The sequence below is a fragment of the Botrytis sinoallii genome, assembly GCF_014898435.1.
Source record: "Botrytis sinoallii strain Bc 23 chromosome Unknown BSIN_001, whole genome shotgun sequence".
Lineage (NCBI taxonomy): Eukaryota > Fungi > Ascomycota > Leotiomycetes > Helotiales > Sclerotiniaceae > Botrytis > Botrytis sinoallii.
Window position 1 is genome coordinate 5,217,997 of NW_024066028.1, and position 26,893 is coordinate 5,244,889.

General features: G+C 42.8%; 9 protein-coding genes across 9 annotated transcripts; 2 read left to right on the forward strand and 7 right to left on the reverse strand.

Moving 5' to 3' along the window:
- Positions 1 to 963: 963 nt before the first annotated feature.
- On the reverse strand, positions 964 to 1,338 carry EAF02_001107 (uncharacterized protein; the record flags this gene model as incomplete). The annotated part of the gene is made up of 1 exon (XM_038897155.1): positions 964 to 1,338. One exon carries the CDS (start codon positions 1,336 to 1,338, stop codon positions 964 to 966), a length of 375 nt encoding a protein of 124 aa, XP_038764014.1.
- Positions 1,339 to 2,401: 1,063 nt separating this feature from the next.
- EAF02_001108 (uncharacterized protein) lies at positions 2,402 to 3,691 on the reverse strand (the record flags this gene model as incomplete). The annotated part of the gene is made up of 1 exon (XM_038897156.1): positions 2,402 to 3,691. One exon carries the CDS (start codon positions 3,689 to 3,691, stop codon positions 2,402 to 2,404), a length of 1,290 nt encoding a protein of 429 aa, XP_038764015.1.
- A 45-nt stretch (positions 3,692 to 3,736) lies between these two features.
- On the reverse strand, positions 3,737 to 4,764 carry EAF02_001109 (uncharacterized protein; the record flags this gene model as incomplete). Its single annotated transcript, XM_038897157.1, has 2 exons — positions 4,322 to 4,764; positions 3,737 to 4,155 (listed from the first exon to the last, which is right to left on the reverse strand). The coding sequence occupies exons 1-2, from the start codon at positions 4,653 to 4,655 to the stop codon at positions 3,737 to 3,739; spliced, it is 753 nt and encodes a 250-aa protein (XP_038764016.1). The 5' UTR covers positions 4,656 to 4,764.
- A 204-nt stretch (positions 4,765 to 4,968) lies between these two features.
- EAF02_001110 (uncharacterized protein) lies at positions 4,969 to 6,455 on the reverse strand (the record flags this gene model as incomplete). Its single annotated transcript, XM_038897158.1, has 4 exons — positions 4,969 to 5,695; positions 5,750 to 5,957; positions 6,011 to 6,094; positions 6,185 to 6,455. 4 exons carry the CDS (start codon positions 6,453 to 6,455, stop codon positions 4,969 to 4,971), a joined length of 1,290 nt encoding a protein of 429 aa, XP_038764017.1.
- Positions 6,456 to 9,029: 2,574 nt separating this feature from the next.
- EAF02_001111 (uncharacterized protein) lies at positions 9,030 to 10,557 on the reverse strand (the record flags this gene model as incomplete). Its single annotated transcript, XM_038897159.1, has 2 exons — positions 9,030 to 10,029; positions 10,085 to 10,557. The coding sequence occupies 2 exons, from the start codon at positions 10,555 to 10,557 to the stop codon at positions 9,030 to 9,032; spliced, it is 1,473 nt and encodes a 490-aa protein (XP_038764018.1).
- A 333-nt stretch (positions 10,558 to 10,890) lies between these two features.
- Positions 10,891 to 13,335, forward strand: EAF02_001112 (uncharacterized protein; the record flags this gene model as incomplete). The annotated part of the gene is made up of 1 exon (XM_038897160.1): positions 10,891 to 13,335. One exon carries the CDS (start codon positions 10,891 to 10,893, stop codon positions 13,333 to 13,335), a length of 2,445 nt encoding a protein of 814 aa, XP_038764019.1.
- A 320-nt stretch (positions 13,336 to 13,655) lies between these two features.
- On the reverse strand, positions 13,656 to 16,121 carry EAF02_001113 (uncharacterized protein). The gene is made up of 3 exons (XM_038897161.1): positions 15,063 to 16,121; positions 14,907 to 15,010; positions 13,656 to 14,858 (listed from the first exon to the last, which is right to left on the reverse strand). The coding sequence occupies exons 1-3, from the start codon at positions 15,929 to 15,931 to the stop codon at positions 13,753 to 13,755; spliced, it is 2,079 nt and encodes a 692-aa protein (XP_038764020.1). The 5' UTR covers positions 15,932 to 16,121; the 3' UTR covers positions 13,656 to 13,752.
- A 6,891-nt stretch (positions 16,122 to 23,012) lies between these two features.
- EAF02_001114 (uncharacterized protein) lies at positions 23,013 to 24,220 on the forward strand (the record flags this gene model as incomplete). The annotated part of the gene is made up of 2 exons (XM_038897162.1): positions 23,013 to 23,491; positions 23,545 to 24,220. 2 exons carry the CDS (start codon positions 23,013 to 23,015, stop codon positions 24,218 to 24,220), a joined length of 1,155 nt encoding a protein of 384 aa, XP_038764021.1.
- A 911-nt stretch (positions 24,221 to 25,131) lies between these two features.
- EAF02_001115 (uncharacterized protein) lies at positions 25,132 to 25,517 on the reverse strand (the record flags this gene model as incomplete). The annotated part of the gene is made up of 2 exons (XM_038897163.1): positions 25,132 to 25,421; positions 25,478 to 25,517. 2 exons carry the CDS (start codon positions 25,515 to 25,517, stop codon positions 25,132 to 25,134), a joined length of 330 nt encoding a protein of 109 aa, XP_038764022.1.
- Positions 25,518 to 26,893: the final 1,376 nt, after the last annotated feature.

Here is a 26,893-nt window from a genome sequence, read left to right on the forward strand (position 1 = left end):
AGGATTTTTCTATATTAAGATCCAAAACTGTCACGGGATCACTTCTGGGAGTATTCAGAAGCTTTACCGCTGAGCTAAACACCCAAAAGACTAGGAGATAGAACTGGAAGTTCTACCTTACTCTCACATATATAGCAGGACAGGACAGGACAGAAAGGGCTTAGTGTCACCCCGTGACAAAAACCCTAAAATACTGATTTTTTAATTTATATAATAATTACATACAAATTTAGAAATTTTATAAAATCTTTAATAACTTTTTAAAAATAATTATTAAAGAAAACTGTATATCTTTTTGAAAGTTTTGAATTCAAATCTATATAGAAATTCAAAAAAAAAAATTCAAAAAAATTAATAGATATAGAGATATAATATATAGTGAATTTAAAATAATATAAATAATCCTTGTTATTTTGAGAATACCCTTTTAAATATTTATTTATAAAAAACTTTTTATTTTTTTCTAAATCTCTTAAAGAAAATATACTATAAATTTATAATAAATTTTATAGTTTATTTTTAGCAATTTTTGTTAGAAAGTTATAAAAGATTTTATAAAATTTTCAAATTTGTATGTGATTCTTATACAAATTAAAAAATCGATATTTTGAAGCTCTAGATCTCAATATAAAAAAATCCTAAAAATCTAAAAATTTCAGAATAAGTTCAAAACGATCTGAATTATATATATATAAATTTTCAATGAATTCTATTCATAAATAAGAAAGTTAGAAATTCCATTTTTGGTATAAAAAGTGGTTGAAAAGTGGCCCAAAACAGGGGTGGCCCGAAAGTAGGGTAACCGACTTATCCTTCATTCTACGCCTGCCATTACCACTTCCTATAGTTTCCCGATCTATCCTTCGTTTATTCTTTTCGCAACTCCATTATTCCCTTTCTCCCTTCTACCTCCTCCTTTCGTTATCTCCTTCTCACATCCACCAGATTTCCATCACCCCCTCTTCATGCTCCATAAGACATCATAATCACCTCTCCGTCTTCCAACACAGTCCTCCTTGCTACCACAAAATCTTTCTTCTCTTCTCCGGGTACCGTATAGCTAACACTCGAGCTCTCTTTCCCAACAACAGTGGTGGCAACGGCATTCAAATCACTACATGGCATCACAATCGCAACCGCACTACTGAGATATCCATCTGAATCTGCGATGAGGAGGGAAGAAATATCGTCGTAAGTGATGGTGCAAGTAATGTTATTGGGTGTGTCGGTCAGAGTTGCGTCCCAACGGGCAGCGCCGAGATTATATGTTGATATGTAGTCGAGGGCGAGGATTGGGCTGAGGAGAGATAGGAATTTGAGAGGGGTTGTGAGTTGCATTTTGAGTAATGGTGTTGCTTTTTTTTGTTTTGCTTTGGTGAAGACGATTGAGTGACTATTGATATCGTGCAGATGGAGATAAATATCTAGGAGAACGTCTGATAATGAGCAATGAAGTCAGGGTATCAGGAATCAAATAGCACCGGCAGTCCAAAGATTGGTAGCGGGCGGGATCGTAAGATATATATCTCATCATCGACTCTACATACTCCATTTCATTATTAACCTGAACCCAAAAAAATCACCACCAAGAAAAACAATCTCCCAAACCCAGCAAACGTCCGCCCCACAAAAGCATGGCAAATCGCCAAACCCAACTGTTTTCCTCTCCCTTCCTGTTACCTATTTCCATAATAAGAACATATCTCCTGCTGATCCAATCAAAAGGCTACAGAAAAATCGGTTCTTCATATTGTTTAAGCATAAAGAGTACACAAGTGGATCACAAAGAACAAAATTTCCAAATTCGGTTGAGATGGGAAATGAAGGGGTATGCACGGATGTTTGGTGTTAGGAGTTGCCAAGATGGTATTATTGCGTTGATGAGATGAATTGTGACCGAAGATACATCTTTTACTCTTTTGCTTTGAAACATCGTCTGGTCGTGGTGTTTCGAGTGAGTTCTTGGAACTTGGCGCTTATGTCTTTTTCTCGCGTCGTGGGTGAGGAGGGAAGGGTGATTGATGTCAGCATTCGTGTTGAGGTTAAAATATGACGTTCCTTATTGTATTCGTGTATCTCCTCCTGGAGTTTCGAACTTGGATTGGAATAACATCAATGATCTCGAGAATTATAGTTTCGGAGTGGAATACTCTATCTGATCTTGAAGTTTTGAAGCTGCCCCCGGAACTTGGCGCCGATGTTTCTAGTACTATGCGATCTAAAACTGAGAGGACTTTCTCACCTCATCTACATAGATTACAGGACATTGGCTCTTGGCTCATAGACTACTATCTTTCCATCTGAAGATAGAGATGGCCGCCTTTTTGTCATAGGTTCAGGAAGTTTGAGACGGATCTGGCAAAAGGAACCTGTGATGTGTAGTGAAGTCATTTCGCTCTTGTTAGACAAGAGTGATAATATACGTTTGATGTCCTGCTTTATTGACCCCTGATACTCCTTGATATAACGATAGCTTGTTCTCAAATGAAAGCTCGCCCTTATTTCTCAAGTTCTCGAAGTCTTGCAAAGTTCCACCATACACTGGAACTTGATAAATCCCCACGCGTGTGAAGACCCCCTTCTTGCTAGCGACAGGAGCTATTATAAGCCCCTCTTCACAGTCGTGAGCTCCAGGAATTGGAGGGAAAAAAGGGAGAGGTCTACATTGAACGTTTGAGCTGCTTGCGTAAAAAGGTTTCGGATTTCCCAGCTTATTTCGCGAGAATGTCTTCAGCAAATATATTGTATGATGACCTCTCCAGCCATCAAGATAATAATTGATGCTGAACGATTCCTCCCCAATATGCACGGTTTTGCTGGATCTGTGTGGATATACTCCGCCAGGAGTTTCGGTTCCATTTAGTAGATTGACACACTCGATACGCATTGTTCCACCAAGGCAATGACCGTATAAATCAGGTGTAGTTGTCCGAACCTGAACATCCAGAACTATAAAGTCATCCGCCTCCCAAGGGCTCGAGCGGTCGTCATAAGGTGTTGTGACAAAAGAGTATGTCCTATCGTGTTTTATAGGCCCATTTCTACTCGCCCAAGACCAACTTGGTCCCCGAAGTGGAGGTGGCCCTGTTCCATCTTTGTCATCTACTGACCATACTAGAGCGTGGGGCAAATGCTCCTTCCATATTCCTGCAAGATATTCAACCTTATATTTGTTAGCGAAATGTTTAGCAACACCTGACAATGCCACAAGCTTGTCACTGCTTATTGTCAGCTGGCTTTTCGAATAGTTTTCAACTATGATTGACCAAGCACGGCGAAAAGTGCAATATTGAGATTCCACAGTATCTCCCTCTTCGAAATCAGTTGGCCTAGTCTCTGGAAACGTTTCATAGTTTACGCGTGTATGGCATCTAAGTATTATCTGAGGGTTTCCAAAATGTAGAGTGCGAGGGTTTAAAAAACGTTCTTGAAAGGTCCACGCTCGTTGATATAATGGTGACTCATGACATGCTCGCCTATACATCGATCCATCCACACAGACCCATGCAAGCCCTAAGTTGTCTCTCTTAGAGTCATTGGCCCCAAAGCAGTTCTTCTGGTCTTCCACTTGCGTCATCAAATCCACAGTCCGTACCAAATTCAGATCCCTCTTGAAGAATAACCCGTCGTTACCATTTCGTGCTCCAGTGGCAGCTATGTTGAGACTAGAGCCGCCATAGACATTGCCCATAAGAGCAGACTCTTTCAACCAATCATCACCATCATCTTGACTAATTCATAGGGAATCTATCCATAGGTAGTGGAATCCAACTCTCAGAGCCAGCTTAAGTGCATCCTGAAAGGTTCTAGTCAAGCTGGATATTGGTATGTCTTTCTGAAAAGACGCGAAGTTGCTTTTGAGCAGTTTAACGAAATGCAAATTCCCCCATACATGACTTAGTGTTGCATATTTGGAATTTGGTGGTATATTTGCAATGCAAAGACGAACGCAGTAACGATGTCTCGTTTTCGAAAATTTAATTTCAAGCAATCGTGATGGCAAGCTTGAAGCTAATTTTGTTGAAGGCTTACATCTTTCATGGCTGTTGATGCAATTTTGAACCCATTTGTTTGCCAGCGTGATACTTGCGGTGGAACCAGACCACTTAGCAATCTGATGAGTTTGAATGGGTACATTTGAACCACGAATACCAGCTGCCTGAATATTAGTCATATTCAAGACAATGATAATCTAGACTTCTTTCCGAACAACAAAATTTGCACTGGTTCTTCTTGCATGCTGCTTCTCTCAATATCGTTTGCACTTCCCTCATATGCAGCAGCTCGCCCAAAAAATAACAAAAAGTTGTTTTGAACCTACCTAGTTCGGGCCGAAGAATGGTAATATCCGCATATTGATTCTCTGACCACAGGAATCTCTGTACATTTGATACCGCGCCGCCTCCTGAGCTGTTATTATTCATTGCCGAATAGCTGGGACTTTGGGATATTGCAAGTACGAGCTTGCACAATGCGCAACCTCGCCTAGCAAAGTACTCGATAGCGCTATACGGTTCGGAAGAAGCAAACCGTCGAAAATTGCGAAAGCCCTTTGACTTTGGTATTGCGACATTGATGATGTCCTCGCAATCTGCACATATTGGAAACTTCAAAGTTTCGCTTACGGAATTCTTCGCTAGAGAATAATATGGCATTTCGACGAAAAATAGTGGCCGAGGAGAAAAATTACAGAGACTCTGGACGAGTTTTTAAAGAAGGGTGTCGTCAAGCTGCTATGCACTGTCAGCATGTTTATCCACATTGGTGCCCATCTCAGACTAATGATTGGTCAGATTTACACATCAACTGCAAATCAGACATTTATCATAACATCGAAGATAATTCTTGATTCGCTTATACAAGATATAAAAACTATTTACAAAGAAGGCCAACGGCTGAACTATTCCTACTCAAATATCAATCCACATAAATCCATCGTCACATGACATTATTAATCATCCATCATAGTTAATAAGCCCCCTTCGCACCAGGGAACTGGGCAAATTGCGAAGTATCAATACTCTTCAACTGAGGACAACTGAACCCACTCAATGCTGCAGAAACCGCCGCATTCAGCTGACTCAAAGCAGAGGCAGTATTAGACAATAGACCCTTAAGGATATCAGGAGCAGCCTGCTGAGCAACTTGGAATGCAAAGCAAATGGCGTTATTTCCTTCGGCCAACGTGGTAACATCAAATACACCACCGGTCAAATTCTTAAGGTCGACGCCTGTGAATGAGTTAACCGTGCCGGTGTTTCCTCCAACGGAAAGGAACTCGGGGTGTTCAAGAGCTGCGATGTTGAGATCTAGTGCGAAAGGTACAAGACCGTATTCGTCACCAAGAGCACGTTTATACCAATTGTCAGGGATTTTCTCATGCCCTTCTGTCCATACAAAGCTACCTGGTTCTCCAGTAACAGAATAAAATGACTTCAAGACATCACCATTCAAGTAGCCCTCGGGATATTCAGAGGATTTGTTGGCCATGTATCTATAAATGAAAGTGTATGCTGCAGGCTGGACAGCGATTCCTGAAAAGGGTCCGTTAAAGAAATATGGATTATTGTCAATGGATTGTTGGAAACGAGTTGCTCGGAAGGGAGTCAGAACTGATAAATCGTAACCATTCGGACCCAGCGGCAAAGCGTACATCTCTTCAAATTGAGGCAAGATCACTTTGTAATTATTGCCACTAGTCACTGTTAATATCTTTATCCCTCCGATCCTAAGATATGGTATAACTTACTATTCATAAAGATCCGGACGTGCAGGTGATACATCAGACTCATATTTATTATGTGATCCAATTAATCCTTGAGGTTTACCGAGAAGCCCAATTGAGCTCAGCAGGCCTGAAGATGGAGGTCCCCCAATAGACCAACTTGTCAAATCCCCGTCGAAGATAGCACCATATATAGAGAGGAATGCTCCAAGATCAGCACCCATTCCAAAAACTATTTCTTACGTCAGTACGAGACATTCAGAATCACGACGATATATGACTCACCGTCATAGGTTCCTTGAACGAATTGTGAAATTGTCGCTACTCCATTGCGAGGAATGTAGTTGTGATTGGCCATGGCATTTAACCCTATATAGACGAGCATTAGCATTGGCCTATGAAAGTCATTTTTCGGATCATTCATTTCAGACGAATCGATCGATTCGAGGGGTTCCTTACCAGGACAGGGACCACGTAAATCATTGGGACCTGGAGCAACAAATGCATGATTGCCTGTGTTGGATACATATTGGTCGGATGCAGAGAATCCAACAGAGCGAGGACTTGATACACGCTTTTCAATTCCAGCTTCGATTTGGGCAGTAATTTTTTCAAGGGAACGCCTCTCTTCTGCGCTTATGGATTGAGCATTATCAAACATGCGGGAAGGGAAGGCGAGGGTCTTGGTGAAGCAGAGGGCGAGGCTTGTTATTGCAAAACTGTACTTCATCTTGAGAACCTTATGAAAAATGGAGGGAAGAAGAGAAAGTTGAGTGAATGAGAGCTGTGAATGGTAGAAAATTCTGGGGAGATCACTCATGGTCATGGTCTACAGTTATATCGCCCAGAGTCTTGAGATCTGGAGCAAGCTTTTCTGGGATGCTTTCGGAGATTTCTTCTACTTCTTGGCAGGTTCGCCGCAACTTCGCTACCAGCTATTGTCAACCGCGCGTGATTTGATTCCTTTTGTCCACGCTTGCCTTCCTCGTCCGATAACCCGGGACTTGGACAATGCAGGTGGTAATCTTCAGAATTTCTGTCTCGGTGGTCCCGACTCTCAAGGGTCAAGGCTACCCACAATAGGAGGGAGGCATTTTTCCTACCCAATCATCAGACCGTCATTTAAAAAGAATGTATCTAAGATACTAGCGGCCTTAAATTTTCGAGCTGAAATCAGCGCAAAAGAACAGCGTGGTGACATCCGAGCCACTGAAAAGGTATCAAAATTGTTGATTATAGAATTCTCAGCTTAGCATTAACCCAGCCCACAACCTTAGTGGCACCGAAAGGGTCATAGCAAGCTGAGATGGGATATTATGTGGCTTATCAATAGGATGCCACTGGCGTCATTGGAATGCGCGCAGGACCGGTAGTTGACGCAACAGGAGGAATCTCCGACGATATTGAAGATTGAATTCGATCCGCAGATCCTGCAATTGGGATGGAAACCCTGAATGGCATTGTGCACGGTGCGAGGTACAATCGTAGCCACTCTTATAGGCATAGTCGCAACACGGGTCATTAAGGCACGAGATGGCGTTTTGACCATTCAGAAGAGAAAAGGTTGCTTATATTATGGATCTCGAGTAGATCTTGGGCACGTCCTCCCACGACTGTACGTAGAATAAAAAAGCGGCAGGGTTTGATCACGTTTTTAATCTCGCAATTACCCAAATTCTTTCCTTTACGGTTGAAGCAAAGTATGTCCTGTGATAGGATATAAGATAATTAGAAGGTCAACATCATCTCGGTATTTTCAGATTCACTTGTTTTATTTGTAGTTGAATTATAGTTCAATTAATTGGAAGATTCTAGTAAAGATCAAAATGGATAAATCCGGTCTCTTTTTCCTCCTGCTATGTAGAGTAGAGCACGTGCCATGCTGATTCGAGGGGCAAAGAGATTTAAAGTTTTTATTTTTTTGGTTACGCACCTCGGCACTTCTGGGATGTCTGAGGTGACATGTTTACTGGGGACTTATTGGCTATTCACAAAATGCCCAACCACCCCAGGTGACAAGTACACATTGTCATCCTGCCCTGGACTGGGGTGCATTTGGAAAAGATAAAACCTTATTTGAAGCTTGAGTTGGGGTAGGTGGCTGGGGTTTCGTTGGGTTCGCATTCAATCTTGTTTAGCGGGAGGAACTCACTCACAGCGGGAGTAAACCTACAGATGCAGAGTGTGGTTCGCGCCTGGAGACCCAAAAAAAATGAAGAGGTCATTACATGCCCTTGAAGCTGCAAATTATAAATGTGCGTAGAGTGCTGGCTCATTGCATCCTCCGCGTGTGTTGCTGAGAAGCCATCAAAATCTTTGCCTGAGCAGGGTCTAATAGCTCTATGCAATCAATCCATACACCCCGCGATAATACTCGCTCCTATGAAGAAGCCAGTATCTGAACATCCAGGAACTGAAAATCCAAGATTTAGCATCTCGAATGCTTTCAAAACGTACTCAATAGTGGAAGTTCGAAATGCTGATCTGAACTTCTTTCATGCTGGAATATTTTGCACAACGAGTGCCAAAAGTCGATCACCTACTGACGCCTTACTCTTGCCCTCCAAGGGCGACTCTATCAGAGGTCATAGCGGCTGGCCTCTGGGCAACTGAAGTGGCTCGTTACATAGAGCCGATACCAGTAATCACATCGCAAACAAGATTAATAAAGCTCGAGATGTTGATAGGTCGAGGAAAATTTGGTCTTTGGAGGGGTGCACCCTTACTTCATTTCCATTTGCGCACATCCAGACCAGACCTTACTTAATCCAAGCATCATCAACCACCACAGCTGATCATTCATCCGAAATTTGCTTAAATTATTAAACAGGCTCAAATCGTAGTAAGCACTGTAATTAAGAACAATGTCTTTCCTGTGTTTGAATAGTATCGTGAAACCCCGAAATCTAGTTTGATCTTGGATCATATAGAGCTAGTGTCTAGGTATATGTTGATCATTGGTCTCTCAATGCTCCAATACCTCTAGCGACGATACCCATGGGACAAAATCTGCTACCAACAAGAACATCCCAGGGCAGGAGTGAAAGTTGCCAATGTCGACGTGATTCGGATTTCATGGGCAAGCTGACGAGAGCTACCCAAACCCTTGGCTCATTGTAGGGTACGATAGAATAGTAGATTCCTAACTTTTCATGATCAAACCTCCACAACGCATGGATGGAAGCGTCAATATTCAACTCTCTTTCTACTCATCAAACCGGCCTTGACTAGAAACATCGAAGGCGATGGCCTTTTGTCATCTGTAAGAAATGCACCCCGCAGGCCCATAATCAATCACGCGATGCTATCCGAATTCTCTCCTACTTTCGCGATCTCTCCTTGAAGAATCTTGTGGTATCTTCTTCGGCCAACTCCTCGAAATGTCAATTTTATCTCTAGGGGCGACAACTTCGAGCAGCAAAAATAGCAGATAATCGATGATCACACAGAGGCAAAAGAGTTTGCCTGCCCATATTCCACAACCATAGTATCTCTTTAGACGATCGATTAAAGCAAAGCTTTGTACGCCAGCTCTTCCTCTCGTGGCGCTCCAGCTAGCTGCATCAGCTGCATCATATCCATAGAATTCCGCTTCGCTCAGAACACCAAAGATTCCATCATAAATCCTTTCTGTTCTCTCTGCCACATCTGTCCATGAATACATCAGCTTTACTTGATCATGAAACTTTTCGGTACGAACTTTGTTAGCTCTCAAAGACGCAATTGCTCGGCCGGTAGCAGCAACTAGATCATCTTCGTCTGGCTTGGCAAAAACTGTCATATGTGATGGAAGCACTTCTGGAATCCCTCCAACCTGCGTGCATACAACATATAACCCACAGCTAGCAGCTTCAACGATCACGGTTCCAAAAGCTTCGGTCAAACTCGGATGTAGATATATGTGCCCCCTAACCATAACATCTCGGACCTCTTCATGCCTGACAGGCCCTAGCATCTCAACTTTATCTTGTAACACGTTCTTTTCCAGCATCTGTTCAAGGTCTATGGCCTTTGGACCAGATCCTGCAATTATAAAATGTACATTGGGATGGTGGGCGAGAATTCGGGGAATTGCTGCAATCAATAGGTCGGTCCCTTTATTGTAAAAAAGTCTCGAAACCACGACAATTGTGATCACATCGTGCGGACCAAGTGGATACGGGGCTGGTGGAGGATGTTTTCCTGGGGGATCGGATGGATATGAAGGGTGTGATAGAGGTCGAAAGTTCTCTGCGACGACTGCGTTTGGAATGACAGAGACCATAAGAGGATCAAGGGAAGCGCGTAGGACCGTGTTTTCTTTACTATAATGTGTTAGGGAATTAGGGTCTTCCAAAAGATGAAATTGGGCAATCCTACCATGTATGGCTGACACACACTACATGATCAACATCACTCAATGTAAATTTGAGAAGCTTGTTGATCAATATATTGCCGGCATCTGCGAACCCAAATAATGAGTGATCTGTAAATACAGTCCGCAGTCCCATCGTCCTTGCATGTAATATGGCTTCATGACACATGCTACTCATGCTTGCATGGCCATGAACGATCTCAATTTGTTCTCGTAGGACGATATTGCGGAAGATTGGGAAGAACGAGAAGACCGTGGGAAAGGTACAAGAACGAAACATAACGAGGAATGGGACATGGTAGACTTTGAGACCGTTTGTAAGATATCTGACACCGGTTCTATCCTCATATGCATGTGTAATAATTATGACTTTGTGTCCTCGGTCGATGAGCTTTGTAGAGAGTTGGTAGATGTGACTTTCGACACCTCCTGGTTGTGGAAAGAAGAAGTCGCTGACCATAGCTATATTGTACGGCATCTTGACAACAAATACAACAACTGTTGTTAGGTTGCTAGGATGAACCGATCAAGGGGAGAAAGTTAATTTGAGTTCAGGGAGGAATCACTTGTAGTTTTTGGTGCAAATTCATCATGACAAAGACAATCAATATCATCAGTAAGAAGCTTCAAGAGCTTTGGCAGCTTTGGGGTCTAGACTTTCGGGAATTTCGATTAACTGCCACTTTGGTCGCTGAGGTCTCCGTAAATTTTTATTTTCCTTTCTCAATTATTTCTTATTCAATTGGGGAAAGTTTTGAAAATCGTCAATTGACATTGACAATCGTTGAATTATCAATTAAAAAACTCACAGATGTATTCAAGATATGTCCCCCCTTCTAAAAAGAAGGTAACGGCACAAGAGAAATCTATTGAGGCCCCTCCATCTCCCCCCAAATCATCCTCTCCTCCTCCTCTCGCCCCACCTGCTACACGACCAGATGCCTCCTCAACTTATGCGCGTTATATACCACCTTCTAAATCTAAATCAAAACCAAATACGCAACTAGACGCCCCAATAACTGCACTCGATTCGCCATCTCCAGCCTCCAAACGAAAGCACGAAGATGTCCTTCAGCCTACGCCAGAGCCCATTTCCAAGAAGGCAAGAAAAGAGAAGAAAGAGAAGTCTGTGACAGCACTCATGTCATCGGTTTCTGAGGAGTCACATAAAGTTACTATCTCTCCAGAAGAAGCGCAAGAAGTGGCAAGGAAGGACAAAAAATCAAAGAAGTCGAAGTCGAAGGTCGAAACCATTCCGTCTCGGGATACTGCAGGAAGTAATGAGGATATAGATGATACAAGGCATAAAAGGGTACTAGAGAAGCGCGAGAAGTCTATCAAGAAGGCTGAGAGACGTGCGCGCAAAGCTACTGAGGAGGGTGTAGCTGTTGAGAACGCCCAAGAGCCAGAGGAACCTGCGGAGATCCACGGTTTAGTCCCACTGCCACAACCAGAACCGATTCCCGAACTTCCGGCCCCATCGCTCGAATCTACTCTCCCTTCATGGCTTGCGTCGCCTATTCTAGTCTCACCCACGACTACTGCCGAATTTTCCGACTTAGGGGTCGAGGTTGAAGCTGCCAACGTTCTTCGGTCCAAAAGCTTTAACGAAGCATTCGCCGTTCAAGCCGCAGTACTCCCTCTCCTACTTCCTGGCTCTCAGCAAAAGCCTGGAGATGTATTGGTGTCAGCGGCAACCGGATCCGGAAAGACTCTATCATACGTTTTGCCCATGACCCAAGATATCAGTCGCAATACAGTCACTCGTCTACGTGGATTGATCGTCATGCCAACTCGAGAACTTGTATCTCAAGCGCGTGAAGTCTGTGAGGTATGTTCGAGTGCATTCTCTGCTGGTAGTAGAAAACGTGTAAAGATAGGCACAGCAGTAGGAAATGAAGCTTTCAAAGTAGAACAAGCAAACCTTATGGAAAATACACATCGATATGATCCGATACTATACCACGAGCAAGAACAACGAAAAAATTCTCGATGGGAGAGTTCCGATGCTGGGACAGATGAAGGTGAACCGTTCTTCGACGATGAAATCGTTTCTCCTTTGCCTGACCATGTCATTGAGCCAGTATCAAAGGTTGATATTCTAATCTGCACGCCGGGAAGATTGGTGGAGCATCTGAAGTCTACCCCAGGGTTTACTCTACAGCACGTCAAATGGCTTGTTATAGACGAAGCAGATAAGCTTCTGGATCAAAGTTTCCAGCAGTGGTTGGATATTGTAATGAATTCCTTAGCGGCAGGGCAGAAATCACTTCCAAGTAATAAGGACAGAGTGAGGAAAATTGTCCTTAGTGCTACGATGACTAGAGATATTGGTCAGTTGACTAGTTTGAAGCTCTATCGACCAAAACTGGCAGTCCTAGAAGGTTCATCAGCTGGCGATGATGGCAAGGGCTCACAGGCGCATGTTCTACCATCTGGACTTGCTGAATTTGCTGTCAAGGTAGATGATGAGAATCTGAAGCCATTGTATTTGATTGAAATATTGAAAGGAAATCACATGATAGACGAGAGCGAGATTAAATCTGACACAGACACGGATTCGGATTCGGATTCGGATTCTGATTCCAGTTCAGACGAAAACAGCTCAGAAGACAGTTCGTCCTCGGATGACAGCTCAGATTCAGACAAAGATTCAGATTCAAACCCGGATTCAAGACCATCGTCCAAGTCGAAATCAAAAATCAAAACTAATCCGCTACCGATCAATCACGAACCTCATGGTGTACTCATATTCACCAAATCTAACGAATCCGCCATCCGTCTCGGTCGTTTACTTTCCTTGATCAACGATTCCTACACTAATATCATTGGAACCCTCACCTCCACCACCCGTTCCTCCGAGCGCAGGGCCTCTATTGCCTCATTCTCTCGAGGTAAACTCCAAATCCTCGTCGCTTCTGATCTCGTCTCTCGTGGTCTCGATCTTCCTGATCTTGCACATGTCATAAATTATGATGTTCCCACAAGCATTACAAATTATGTACATAGAGTAGGTAGAACGGCGAGAGCAGGGAGACAAGGTTCTGCATGGACGTTGGTTGGGAATACTGAGGCGAGATGGTTCTTCAACGAGATTGCAAAGAGCGAAGAAATCAGGAGGAGAGACGGAGAGAAGGTCAAGAGGGTAGTTGTTGATGCAAGAAAATTTGGCGAGTACAAGAAGGAAACTTATGAGGATGCCTTGGAGGAGCTGGGTCAAGAAGCTATGGCTATCAGGAAAAAGAAGTCTAGCTAGAGGGTGTACTAGAGTATATGAATTGCTACATAAATATTAAAATTTAATGATCTGATCCTGAATGATATTTTACTTTTCATTCGCCCCGAACAAATCCTACGATTGAGATTTTTCAGACGATACCTCAAAGTCATACACGTTATCGGATCGAAACTTCTGGATTCCAATGAACACTGTCGGGGTAACAATCACACAAGTAACCTGTGGTAGTCGTTATTTAATTTTCTATCTCTTCTCACAATTGAAGAGACAAACAAACCTTTTCAATGTTAAGCTATGGTGTACACCTTTACAATGCAAATCAGGGATGAAATATGATCATATGCTGAATGTATTCTATTAGATCATTAGACACTCGGCCAGTAAACTGGTGGTTTTATCTAGACTTTTTACATTCCCCATTATTCCCCCTTTTCCTCAAAAGTTCTTCCCAAGATAAGGACTCTGCACGCTCGCAAACCCTTGCGGACAAGCCCTCCCGATCGGCGCACTTCCACTCCTTATATAACACACCTTTGCCTGCGCACAAGCATCACTTGTACAATTCGGGCTCTTGATAGAGCTTTTTCCTTGAAACGTATTAAACACCTCTACCAACGTTCTATTTTTCTCCATCGCTTCCGTAACACCTTGCCAAAATGTTGCATTGAGCGGCGCATCTTCTGGCCAAGAAATCGAAGGTCCGTACGTAGTCCTTGTGGAGTATTCGAATTGGTAAGTAGGGCCAGTACCGTTCAGGGAAGAATAGGTGTTTACGTCAGAGTAGAATGTATATGCGTCCATGATTTCAAATGATCCGGAGTCTATTTCATACATGCGATAGCCGGAGTTCATGTTGGTCAATGGAGTTACGCTGGGTCCGATCCATCCGGTTGTTAAAGCGGTTGAGGAGTTCTGCATAGTTCCGTTGTTAGAGTAGTAAATAAGCACTTGATCTTCATGCGTATGACCCCAGAAGACGTTGGCGATGACATGGGGTGAAAAGCGGTCGACGATTTGATAGAAAAGATTTGTTGGGTTTGGTAGTGGATTGGTTCCATCCCACCCTGACAACACGTGGCCAAGAATCCAGACCCTCTCGCCAGCATCTTCCGCCATCTGAAGCTCGTCTATCATGAATTTAAATGAGCCGGAAACATCAGGGTCTGTCGTGTTGATGAAGTTAAGATAATTAGATCTGTACCAAAAGTCGGTATTCAATGTGATAATCCGAAGTCCGAGATGCGTTTTCACGGAATAAGCAGCGTAGTGAATAGCAGCTTCCTCGGCATCTGCTTTGCTCAACCACCCTTCGTGCTGCCACAAGGAAGAGACATGATCGTAGTTCCAGCTAAACTGTTTACCCAGAGGACCAGGTAAGCTATGGGGACTATCAATATTTTCCGGGGTTGAATCATGGTTTCCTAGTACGGGGAAGATAGGGTTCTTGATGTATGATTTCAGAATTGAGTAGATACTGGTCTCCGTGTACTCAACATATTCTCGTGACATTTGGTTTTGAGCATCATGGGAAACGAGATCACCTAGTGGGAAGTTAGTGAGAATTTATGGAAGAAGTTTTGATCAATCACCTGTATAGATTGTGAAAGCGGGTTCGGATCCATAGCCGTTGGTACCGGTCATAGCCCCGATGGATTGAAGAGCTGCTAGCGCAAGGAAATATGGGGTATCGCATCTACGAAATCAATTCTTTGATCATTCCAATTAAATAGGAGCATGAAACCTACTTGTAAGACCCATATAATGGTGCCGGAAATATTGCTTGGGAAGTGGGCGCATCTGTGTATCTACAACACAGACCGGAAGAGCAATTTGCCTCAGAAGCAACTTGATATCTAGGGTCAAGGTGAAAATCCGAAAGATGGAGGACTTTCTTTCGTTGTCCACTTGGTTTTGGAGCCGTTGCGTTAGCCGGCTTTGGCTTCCATAATCCGGTGGTATTTAATGGCGCTGCGCTGGGTAGTGGACAATAACTAGTGCTCAGAGAACTACATATATATTGACCGTCTGATCCAGTAACATCGGCCAATGCTAGCACTTGTGACCATATTGCGCCCCAACTTCCTGGTGCATAGTTATTTCTGCACGTGGTGTTTGATGCAAAGCCCGTGACTTGACATAACAAAATCAAAGCATCAGGTACATATTCTGGAGCTTGCTGGGCGAGAGTTTTCCCTACGCTCAATGCAGCAATACATTTTGAACAATTGCTTGAGAGCCCAGTTTCATTATATATGATATCCTTGACCTCGTTTAGCGCATTTTGGAGCAATGTTTCAGGCGGTGTATTGCTCGGGTTGCCGACAGCCTCTGGATAGTATACTGGATCATCAGTACCAGTTGGTATGGTTGTAGGGTCAGTAAGATTAAGAGGAAAGGTGATGTTTAGTATCGGATCGTACAAAGCTGGTTGGGGCTCGGCAGTTGCAGCAGGTTTGAGATAATAACTCGAAAACACTGAGGTTGGGAATGCCGACGGGACAACGAAGGATGGTGCCCCTGGCAATTGAGATCCTTCTCCTACTTCGGCTCCAGCCTGGGTAAGAGATACAAAGTATCCCGCTGAAATCAAGGTGACGAGGAAATGCTTGGCCATGTCTCCCTAATGCCACCGATACATGAACGTGAAAATCCCGTAAAATGACACCTATACTTGACAAGAAGCCTGTGATTGATAAGGGAATCACACAAATTGAGAGAACTAGACCTTGGCCTTAAGTTCCAGCTTTCTCACTTGGAGATTGAATGTGGGCGAGGGACTTTTATACAGAAATACAACCAACTGCCTTCGCTACCAGCCACACAATGTATATTTTGTTAAAATAAGAAAGACAGCGAATAGGAAAAGATTGAAAGCACTCGGTGGGATTTACTACCTAAAAGCTAAAATGTACCGGTACCGGTAACTACCTAGTGACGATGCGGAGTTACACTTCCAACGTGCTCGTGGGCTAACGATTGGCAACTGATGAAGGTGCCTGCATAATCTAAGGTAGGTGATTCCCCATCCTTATCAGATAGAGATAAAATGGGGTATAGCTCGCCCATCCTATTGATTTGATGCAGAGAAGCTTCCAAGAATAAATCCGCATTTCTTTTACTAGAAAGTTGTAAGATCTCCCATAATGTCAGTCAATTTGATGTAAAACAGAAGTGCTGGCTCGAACAAAAATATGCGTAAGAAATCATTTCGGTATCACTAGCTAGCGTTCAGATCAGCTGATCCTACCGGTCTGAGTCTACGGCAGCCACTCGAGACACCGAATGCAACGGGAACAAGAACTTCGGTTATGAACACAGAAATCCTTAGTTATTTGAATTTATCATTCTCTGTCACTAGTAGCGATATTCACGCATCATTTACAAGTGAATCTTGTTAGTTCAAATGCGTTTTGGGCATTCGAGCTTTCTTGCACCTTTCGATAGCCTTTTCAAGTGAGAAGTGCTTCTGGACAACTTGTCAAATGCAACGACGAAAGGATGCGCCATCTTCCATCCATGTGGCTGCATCTTGAGCTGTGCGTTTGACCAAATCGTTCACTTGTAGATAATGAACGATTGAATATATCTCGTGCTCACTTGCCCAGGCATGTGCAGCATCAACATGAAAATCATGCTCTCATCCGGAGACGATCAGGTTTTCAATGGACCAACTACTAGCAGCGACTACCGCTAGGCATCAGGAATCGTATTCACGATTCAGACAATTTCAGGATCACATTCTGCACATTTTAGATGCAAGTCTTTTATATACATATCCTCTACATGACAGACAACATGATTCACATTAGGCAATAGGACGAAATTCGGGTTTCCATCAACGCTGGTAGGATCAATGATGATATATAACTTGTCTGACATCCAGATCTCGATTTGCAGCTTTCATAGCTGGATTTTTCTGTGTATTATCGCATCAAACAAGAGCACGATATGCATAGTTACTGAACGGTGGCTCCGGTTCTACCTCAGAAACAGTGTTTGGCGAACAGTCGAGTTGTCTCCATCTGATCCAATGAGAAGATCGATTAGAGTGTCTGATAGTTCGGACTGCAATCCCACAGTGCAGGTGAAGATTATCAAATCCCCAAATCATTTAGAATATTAAAACCATTGGAATCATGGAATTTGATTGGAACGTTGAACTCTTCTCAAATTTCTGATTGTTTTTAGACATTCAAAACTATATTGTTGGACCACGATCCGGACTATTAAATGCCCTGAGGTCGATGTCATACTACCCGCCACTCAAAAATGTGGCATCTACACACTTGTCATTCTGCTTGTTGATCCTCACCGTTCCCAAGTTCACCATCAATTTAACGTCATGGCTTCCGACTGCTGTGTCCAGAGAAGCGTCGGCAGGACCTTTTCAATCATTCAAATCAAATAAGGACATCACCGAGTTAATGTCCGACTCGATTCAAGGTATAGATTATTTATAGTTTCAATAAATTGGCACATCGACGAGTCGTTGCTCTGATCTACATACTTGATGTCGTATTTCTGAATTCTAACTAAATCACTACTGAAATTTTTGTGCAGGGATATACTGGTATACCAATTGTACTTCCCGCCATCCTTCATCGTCTGCTTAGGTGTACGATTTGTTTGGAAGAAAAGAGGGGGAGGTCTGTAGGGACCCCTTACCCCTTATTGACCTGCAGATAAGACGAACAAATTTTGAATTGGGAACGCTGTTCCAAAGTTTTCCATCTTCAATGCTGGTTGATTAAAATGTTCCATGTTAGAGGGGACTCACTTCTTCAAAGAATCAAGAGGCATCAATGGCCTTTTTTTCAGACCCTAAGTGGAATACTCAGGTTTGGGCCAACTTTGGTAATCCAGGCTGGGATGAGAAAGCCATCTCTAGTTCTGTGGAATGATTTATTCTAGCCACATTCACATCGGCCAAGAATTCACCAGAAGCCCTCTCCGCAGTTTCAAAAGAAAACAATGAATGACTGCGTGTATAGAGATGGAAGGGATACTTGCTGAGCTTAGATTTGCAGTTATGTAGGATATATCTACTTCTGGCAGTATTCTTAGGAGCTTGATGGGAGGAGAAACGGTTGTTATTGACAAGGAGAGAAGCTGTAGGGCTAAGGCGTGTTTGGAAGACACAGACCATTCAAGAAATGATCTTACAATTTGAACAAATGCTCTTTGGAAAATCCATTGCTATTTTTTCTGTTAGAGTTGGCGATACTATCCGCAACAATGAGACTAAGATTTGTAAGTTTATATCGGTAAACAAAGAAGCTATTTTGAGTGGCGGAGCGATAAATCTTCTACGTTTATTTGAGCTGTCAAGCGTCAATAATCTGTAAAATTCAGTTTTCATCGGTATATAGAAGGTCGACTTCATCTCATTTTGAAAATCTACACCACGTTGAATACAATTATTGGGCCGCTGTTCTATGAAATATTTCAAGATCTCAAGGAGTTTCAAAAGTTTAAGTGAATAGTCATACTTCCCTATTGAATGTATGGCATTCATTTCCAATACTGCCCATTCAGACCACTTATTCAAAAATGCCACCTGCTATTCTTATAGATATACGGAATGATCTAATACTATTTGAGATTAGGGAGCTTACCAAGTCAAGCACATTTGTTCGAACTGATGGGATAGCATTACTTCCATTGCCCTCGCAAAGTGTATGCAAGATGTTGCGCAATCGAACAGATGTCGAACCCTTTTTCTAACTTTGTTAGGAGGGAGAGGAGGAGAGAGTCTCCTTATTTTTGTAAGATTACAGGAAGTGGTTCATGACTGGCATTTAAAGTCAGGGAAAGACTTAGACTAAAATGATATAGCACAACCAAGTCACCTTGGATTTCCAATTACTCAAACGATCACAAATGAACTTACAAGAGAAATACAATCGTTGCATCACTCAGAAGTTTTGATCCAAATCAAACAGCGATGTTTTCGATTATGGAGTCCAGCTCCGGAGTACTGGGTACGGTGTGCAGTTATTCTCGTATTTTGTCAAGACTATAATATGAACTGAGGATATTAAGCTGATACATCAATATAATACATATTGCAGGTTTCCTACATTTATTTCCATTCGACTCAAGCTCTGAAAAAAGCTAGTCTTCGCATTCTAAACTGCTCACATGTTCATTGATGGCACTCTAATAGGTCTGATGCTGTCTTCTACTGGATTAACTCGCCTGGGTCATCATAACTTGAACGCATATCACAAGATAGATCTCTTAGAAGTTTGTATCTTACTTTGAAAGCCAAACCCTCTTAGTTGCATCTAATCTTATCAGAGTTTGGAAAACCTTTCAATATTCAAAGTACCCGAGTGTAGATTGTAGTTTGGACCGAGGAATTTGCAAACTTTCCGAAGGCTTATTTGCTCGAAGCTTGCCTACTTCTGCCCCTGGTGGAAATCTGCCAAGTCAAGAAATTCGTCACAACATGCGGAATGCTACGTGCAAGCCATTACCCGAAAACTTACACTTGCCAAAGATTGTGAAATTTGAGACCTCGCTGGGCGGCGTGTAACGCCAAGAGCTACGGAATTTTGACATTCTTTTAAACTTCCTGAGCTGCCGACTTCGGCCATAAGCGGCCATAAGTATTACTCCAACGAGCAGAGTGGGATGATTATAATGCCGGGGTTACCAAGCCCAACCTTGACGGCTCAGCTACGGGTGATCGCATTCGCATATCATTGATATGAGCCGCAGGCTGACTTACGTTGTTTGGACGACGAATCCCAATTTTCCGGTGGTCGTGAAGATTGTGGCAATTTCCCTCGAATAAACTTCAACAAGGACAAGAATTGCGCCTAAGTAACCGCATCAAGAACCTGCTTGAGACTATCCTTTCTGAACTATTGCATGTAGCAAATTACTAGCTACATGGTACTTTGTATCACTTGATGTATACTTTCGTACTCGCACAAGGCAAGGATTTGATCATTCGGACAGTGGAAACTTGACCACATTCAACAATTTGCTTGGTAGAGTTGTGCGCATTCTCATCTACCTGAAAGCCCAGGCTTTGAGCCTCCCTCATCATCTTGGCCCCTTTCCAGACCGAAGGACATCCCTCATATCTTGCATGAATGCCACTCAGTTGTCCCTCTTATCTTGGTCCATGCGTCGGTCTATAGCCCATAATCAATTTCTGATGCCCCATTCAAAATAACTCCACCAGCATCAAAGGTGTGGATAGAAATCAGGGCTGAAATGAAGCCACCAATTGAGGCTTTGCTTGAGTCTGGGGGCGTCTCCGACGCATTTTAGTGGCTATACCAGATCTGTTCGATTGCCGGTGGGATCAGACGTTATCGAGTCTGGCTCTGGGTAAAAGGCACCATCCTTCCGATGTCAGCGACGGGAGTGACGGATCTTCACATGGAGTAGAATCAAGCCATGGGGAGTTTAGGAGGCTCTCAATGTATCTGATTCGAGGAAGAGTAGTTGCAGCGTGTATTTCGTTTTGGTGCTTTGGGATTCTGATCTACACAGGACCATCTGCACCTGGTAATTACTCCAGACAAAATTCCCGAAATCCCCGAAATGTCACAGTCACCAGATGTTCCTCAAAAGACCTTCCAGAAGGAGTTCATTGATTAACCAGTATCATTTCGTTTTGTCTACGTACCAGAGGAAGTGAACGGGGGTGATTGCATTATTCCCGAGCAGTCCATTGTACTTCCGAGATGTATGTTAGCTATTAGTTTGCGGCAAAACATTCCGTAAGTCACTCAGCCACTTAACGAATATATCCATCACATGGATTGCCTTGGCGTTCGCACTTGGCATACCCACTCCTCGCACCACGTTTGACGGTTAGCCTGGGGGGCTACTCCGGCTAATTACAAAAAGACGAAATCTGAATGATAACACCTTCAATCATGTAGAGTAATTATTTGAGTGGGAGATTGATAGGAGAGCAGAGCATGAGAATATAGTTTTTTTATTTAATTAATAGATTCATTCCTAAACTGAGTTCAAGACCCAGTGAAAATCAGTTCATGAATATGGTTCGGCTTCTCGGCGACGTAATGGATACAGCCGAAAGTAGGAGTCGTGGCTCTCTTCTCCTGCTTTCTCTGTAATTTTGTGATATCGTGTAACCTCAGTATCTTGCCTCCTTTATAAGCGGAAAGCGGTTAACCAAATCAAGGGATCCGCCAACTTTATTGTGATAAAAATCATGAAACAAGGCCAAGCGTCTAAGCTCGTCCCCTGAATTTACCACAAACTCCATAAACAACGACGGAAACAAAAAAAGAACAAAAATGTGTAATATTTCGAATATCGTTGCTGCTATTCCCATCGCCCAGTGCTATAGCAACAGCAATTGGCGACGGCAGCGGGTACGCGCGTTGCCTAAGTTCTTGTGACCTTGGCTGATCAGGATTCCATCTAGGGCTGCATCTATTTCTGCCGGCAATTGTTTGAACGGTATTTGGCGGAATATTAATGATACTATATTCCATCTTGGCATTGAACACGGAAAATTCTTGAAATGAAATTTGGGAGGGTTCAACATTTGGTACCATCATACTATCATGCCATCAACGACGTCCCGGTGTGTCGTCAATAACTGATCGACCCACCGTCCCAATCAAGATACCTGGCCTCGTGCGGATTCAGGGATAGAAAATGGAGATTGCATCCCAACTCATCCTATTCACCGCGATGAAACCCCCACAATTGGCACACGAACCTCCTCGATGCATGATTACAATCAGTTGTAATATATTTTCCAAATTTGAAGAATGTTCTTTGGAACTCTTCAGAGAACGGGATGCACAATGCTTGAAAATGTCATAGCAATTGCAAGAATTTCGTGTTACCATGACACAATGTAAATTCAACGGTAAACATAATTTCCCTCCAAACACGGCAGCGGACCATTTGGCCTTCTTAGAGCCATCGATAGAAGCAGGGTTCCTGGAAGAATCTAGAGACCTTTCTTTCCTTATTCGGGAATTTGCTAACATACAAGGTAAGACGTTAGCAAATTGACACCAGAAACGCTTTTTCTTTTTGTTAACTAGATCACCAAGGCTGACGTACATGGTTTGATACGTAGCCTTTGTTCCATTTCAGAATAGCTTTACAATGCGAGTGTACGAAGGCGATTTGAGCTTCAAAAGCGGGAGGCGGCAACAAACCCCTAGCTAATGTGCATTACAACCTTGCGCCTGTCTATACTTCGTAGACCAAAATTGTTCAGAATATTAAAACCTATTTGATATATCATGAGTTGAAATGAAGCATGACCACCTTGCGTGTGTACTGCACTTGACAACAAGTTCTTCCGCTGATGCGTACCACGTTGGATTGATTCCGAGAAGCATCCACCTATCTCCTGGAGAGTTTGGATCAAAGAACTTCCTTCTTCAAAAGGTGGGCATGTCACTCAATGTTCAATCCGTCATCCATGTTCAATCAGTAACAGGGGTCTTTTGTGATGAACCTCAACCCAGCATCCTCAGAGGTCCCATCAAATTCCCACCCTAGGTTCTTGGCTTACTATTTTCTCTAATTGAGGGGGGCAACAGTCATTGTTAGTACAGTAAATGGCAAGTTGCCAAAAATTATATAAACAGAATGTAGATCCTGTATCAAGTTTTTTTCCTCCTCATCCCAACGATCTCTCTTCACTTCTCAATACATATTACACATTCTTTGACTTCATTATGAAGTCGTTCACTCTTTTCAGCGCCGCGCTTGCCGCAGTCGCACAAACTGTTTCTGCTGCTGTCGCAGTCAACGGAGCCGCAGAAGGTTTCGCCAAGGGCGTTACTGGTGGTGGTTCCGCAGCTGCTGTCTACCCAACCACAACCGCCGAACTCGTTTCCTACTTGGGAGACTCCTCCCCTCGTGTCATCGTCCTCACCAAGACCTTCGATTTCAGAGGAACCGAGGGTACCACCACTGCCACTGGATGTGCACCATGGGGTACCGCGTCCAACTGCCAACTTGCTATCAATGGCGCCAATGGATGGTGTCAGAACTATGAGCCAGATGCTCCATCTGCCAGCGTCACCTACGACAACGCTGGTGTTCTCGGTATCTCGGTTGCTTCCGACAAGACTTTGATCGGTGAGGGTTCCAGTGGTATCATCCAAGGAAAGGGTCTCCGTATGGTTTCCGGTGCTAGCAACATCATCATCCAGTAAGTAAAGCACGAGGTCAACCTAGCTAAATTCACACTAACCCTGGATTCAGAAACATCAAGATCGAAGAGATCAACCCTAAGTACGTCTGGGGAGGTGACGCTATTACTATTAACGATGCTGATATGATCTGGATTGATCACGTCACCACTTACCACATCGCCCGTCAACACATCGTTCTTGGTACGCTCGCTTCCAACCGTGTTACTCTCTCCAACAACTACATCAACGGTGTCTCTGATTACTCTGCCACTTGTGACGGATACCACTACTGGGGTATCTACCTCGATGGTTCCAACGATATGGTCACCATGAAGGGTAACTACATCTACCACACCTCTGGACGTTCCCCCAAGGTTCAAGGAAACACCCTCCTCCACGCCGTTAACAACTACTGGTACGACAACTCCGGACGCGCGTTCGAGATCGGTGCCGGTGCCTACGTCGTCGCTGAGGGCAACGTTTTCCAGAACATTCCAGTCGTCGCTGAAGCTCCAATCGCTGGTGAGCTCTTCACTGCTCCATCTACCACCGCCAACGCAGCCTGTTCCGCCTACCTTGGACATACTTGCCAACTCAACGGTTTCGGTTCTTCTGGCACTTTCAGCTCCTCCACCACCAGCTTCTTCTCAGATTTCTCCGGAAAGAACGTCGCTTCCGCTTCCGCATACAGCACCGTTGTCGCCAGTGTCACTGCCAACGCTGGTTTCGGAAAAGTTACCTACTAAATTATGTAGTGGAAGATCGGTTGCCAGGTTGCAATGGAATTAAATTCGGGGGAGATTCATTCGTCGACTTTTGATGGGTGATGTCTTGGAGTTGAGTTCTTCGAGATGTATATACTTTTGATTACTTGTAAATATTCAATTCAAGATTGCTGCGCACAACAATTTCTCTCCTATGACTATAAAACTTGATTAGTGTGAAAAATTTCATGTTGCTTCCAATTTCTGCTTGACTACACCCAAAATCGCGCATTTCATGTTAAACATTCCAGACTTCTCTTTGCAAGCTTTTGTTAGATTTATGCTTTCATAGTCTGGACTGTAGTATGCCAACTATGAGGATTTAACAGCTCAAGACCACTCAATCTTCGCAGGATGTTCAATCTTTGGGACTATCCAAATGATTTGATTACATTCAGATATCGAAAGTTCCAAAGCGTTGGATTGCATGTTCAATCTCTGAGACTGTTTAAATGATTTAATCATATTCAGACATTTAAAGTTCTAAATTGCTGCGCTACGTTATGACGATTGAATACCCTGTTCCGAGTAAATGGTAATATGAAGGCGATGGATATTTCTGGTACTTATCTACTGGAAATCCAAATGAGAGCAGAGAGGATGCTATTCATCCACCGATATTGTTGGCCAAGTCTTGCTTCGTGATGATGGTTTAGTAACCAAAAGCATGATTGTGGTCCAAAAGACTCGAATCATCTATTCCATCAACCATTCTTTCACGCGTTCTTTTGTTGACAATATTCATATCCGAGGACTGAACAGACTGTCCAAATGCTTCTTGTAATTCTTAAACACTGCACATCAGGATATTGACTCTCTGCAATCAAAGACCATGCTTTTCATTTCATAGCAACCTGTCCGTCCATCCTTTACCCCCCCCCCCCCCGGCTCCCTCACCAACAAACTCCAAGCACCAGATCCAATCCCCTCCCTACCCCAAATGCAACCACAAACACATATCCCAGTACCCCTATCTCAATAAATCCATCACTAGCGACAATCTTCTTCATCCATTTCGAGCAGATATCATCCGAATCCTTGACAATCGTATATAGACTTGATTTCACGGCGATAAAAGCATATGCAACTGCGCACATAAATACACACACAGCAAAGAACAGAGCAAATGTAAGAAGAATTGGACGTATGAGGTGTGGAATCGCGAGGAGGAGCTCTTGCGTACCTGGAGCTTTATTAAGTAAGGGATCATATTGGAATTAAATGACGGAAAAAACATACCAAGAAGCAGATGGTCTATTCCGACTATTGTTGATGTCATGGTTGGTAGATTGTTACGTTGCTGAGCTAACTCGTGCTTTCCCTGGAAAATTCTCAAAGAATCCCCTCCCTACTGACCACAATGTCCAAGATTTCGAGGGAGTTTGTCGTTGAAGCAACTTCGAGGTCGTAAGCTTCTGATATTTTGTTCGCAGAACTCGGCTTCGATGACGTTTAGACTTAGAGGTTACAAGGGAACCCCGTACAAAAATGGGAAGTTTCTGTTTTCTCGTGGATTCCGATATCAGAAGCACAAGGACAGACTGAGGGAAGAATAATCTGAAAATCTCAACAGCTACCTTCGTTATTATGAATCTCCAAAATATGGTTGATCGGAGCTCTGTGCGTTTTTTTTTAGCTATCAACTAACTAGTAGCTGTCGGCCAGGAACTTCCCACACAGAGGAATGTTTCACACACATCATGCACCGGAATCAGATGAAGTAAAGTCGCCGTCTTTCGATTTTCAAATTGTACTACAAACGAAGATAGCACGCACTATCGTCCAATTCGTAAGCTCGAAACTGACAATTGGGTAGGAAGGAGCGACATGTCAGTGATGATCTCAATTGGAGATGGCTTCTGAGTGAGACACGACAGATATCCAGATTACTCTTGTTGCACACTGACAATCCCAATAAACAAATAAAGTATAACGTGTTTTATCAGTGTGCGGGTCATATCAGTATGCAGGTCATTTCGAAATCACCTAAATCAAGCAGGTGAAAAGAGTTATTTTTTAATAATCAATTATTATTTTTTGATATAAAAAAAGTTTTAAATAAAAATTAAAAATCCAATCTTTTTAAAATCTTATGTCAAATCAGAATTTCTATTATTTTCTAGAAAAAAATATAAATTGTCACGATTTTCATTACAAAAAGACTATTTCTATAATAACTACTTACTAATTCAATATTTTTTTTAAATATAATTAGATTTTTATAATTTATTTATATTTAAATATTTTATATAAAATTTTCAAAAAATTATATTCTTAAATAAAGAAAGTGCACGGTTACGCACAGGACAAATTTTGTATATAAAATAAGTGACCCGCATACTAATATGACCCGCATACTGATAAAAACATTATCGAAATTGAATTCCATCTAAATTTCTGCTAGTGATAGAAAATAAGTGACTATTCCAGTTGCAATCCATTCACAAACAACAATCTATAGGTTACTATGCACGGACTTTACATTTCTCCCTAGCCCCTTCATTATCAGCCTCCGATAATACAGTTGTAAGCTGCAACATAATTGAGAGTCGATTTGAACTAACAAGGCGTCGGTAAATATCATCGTGATAGCTAGCGGATTATGGAGACGGATTTTGTGTCGCAAATATTCTGGGTCCCAGGAATCTATGCTTA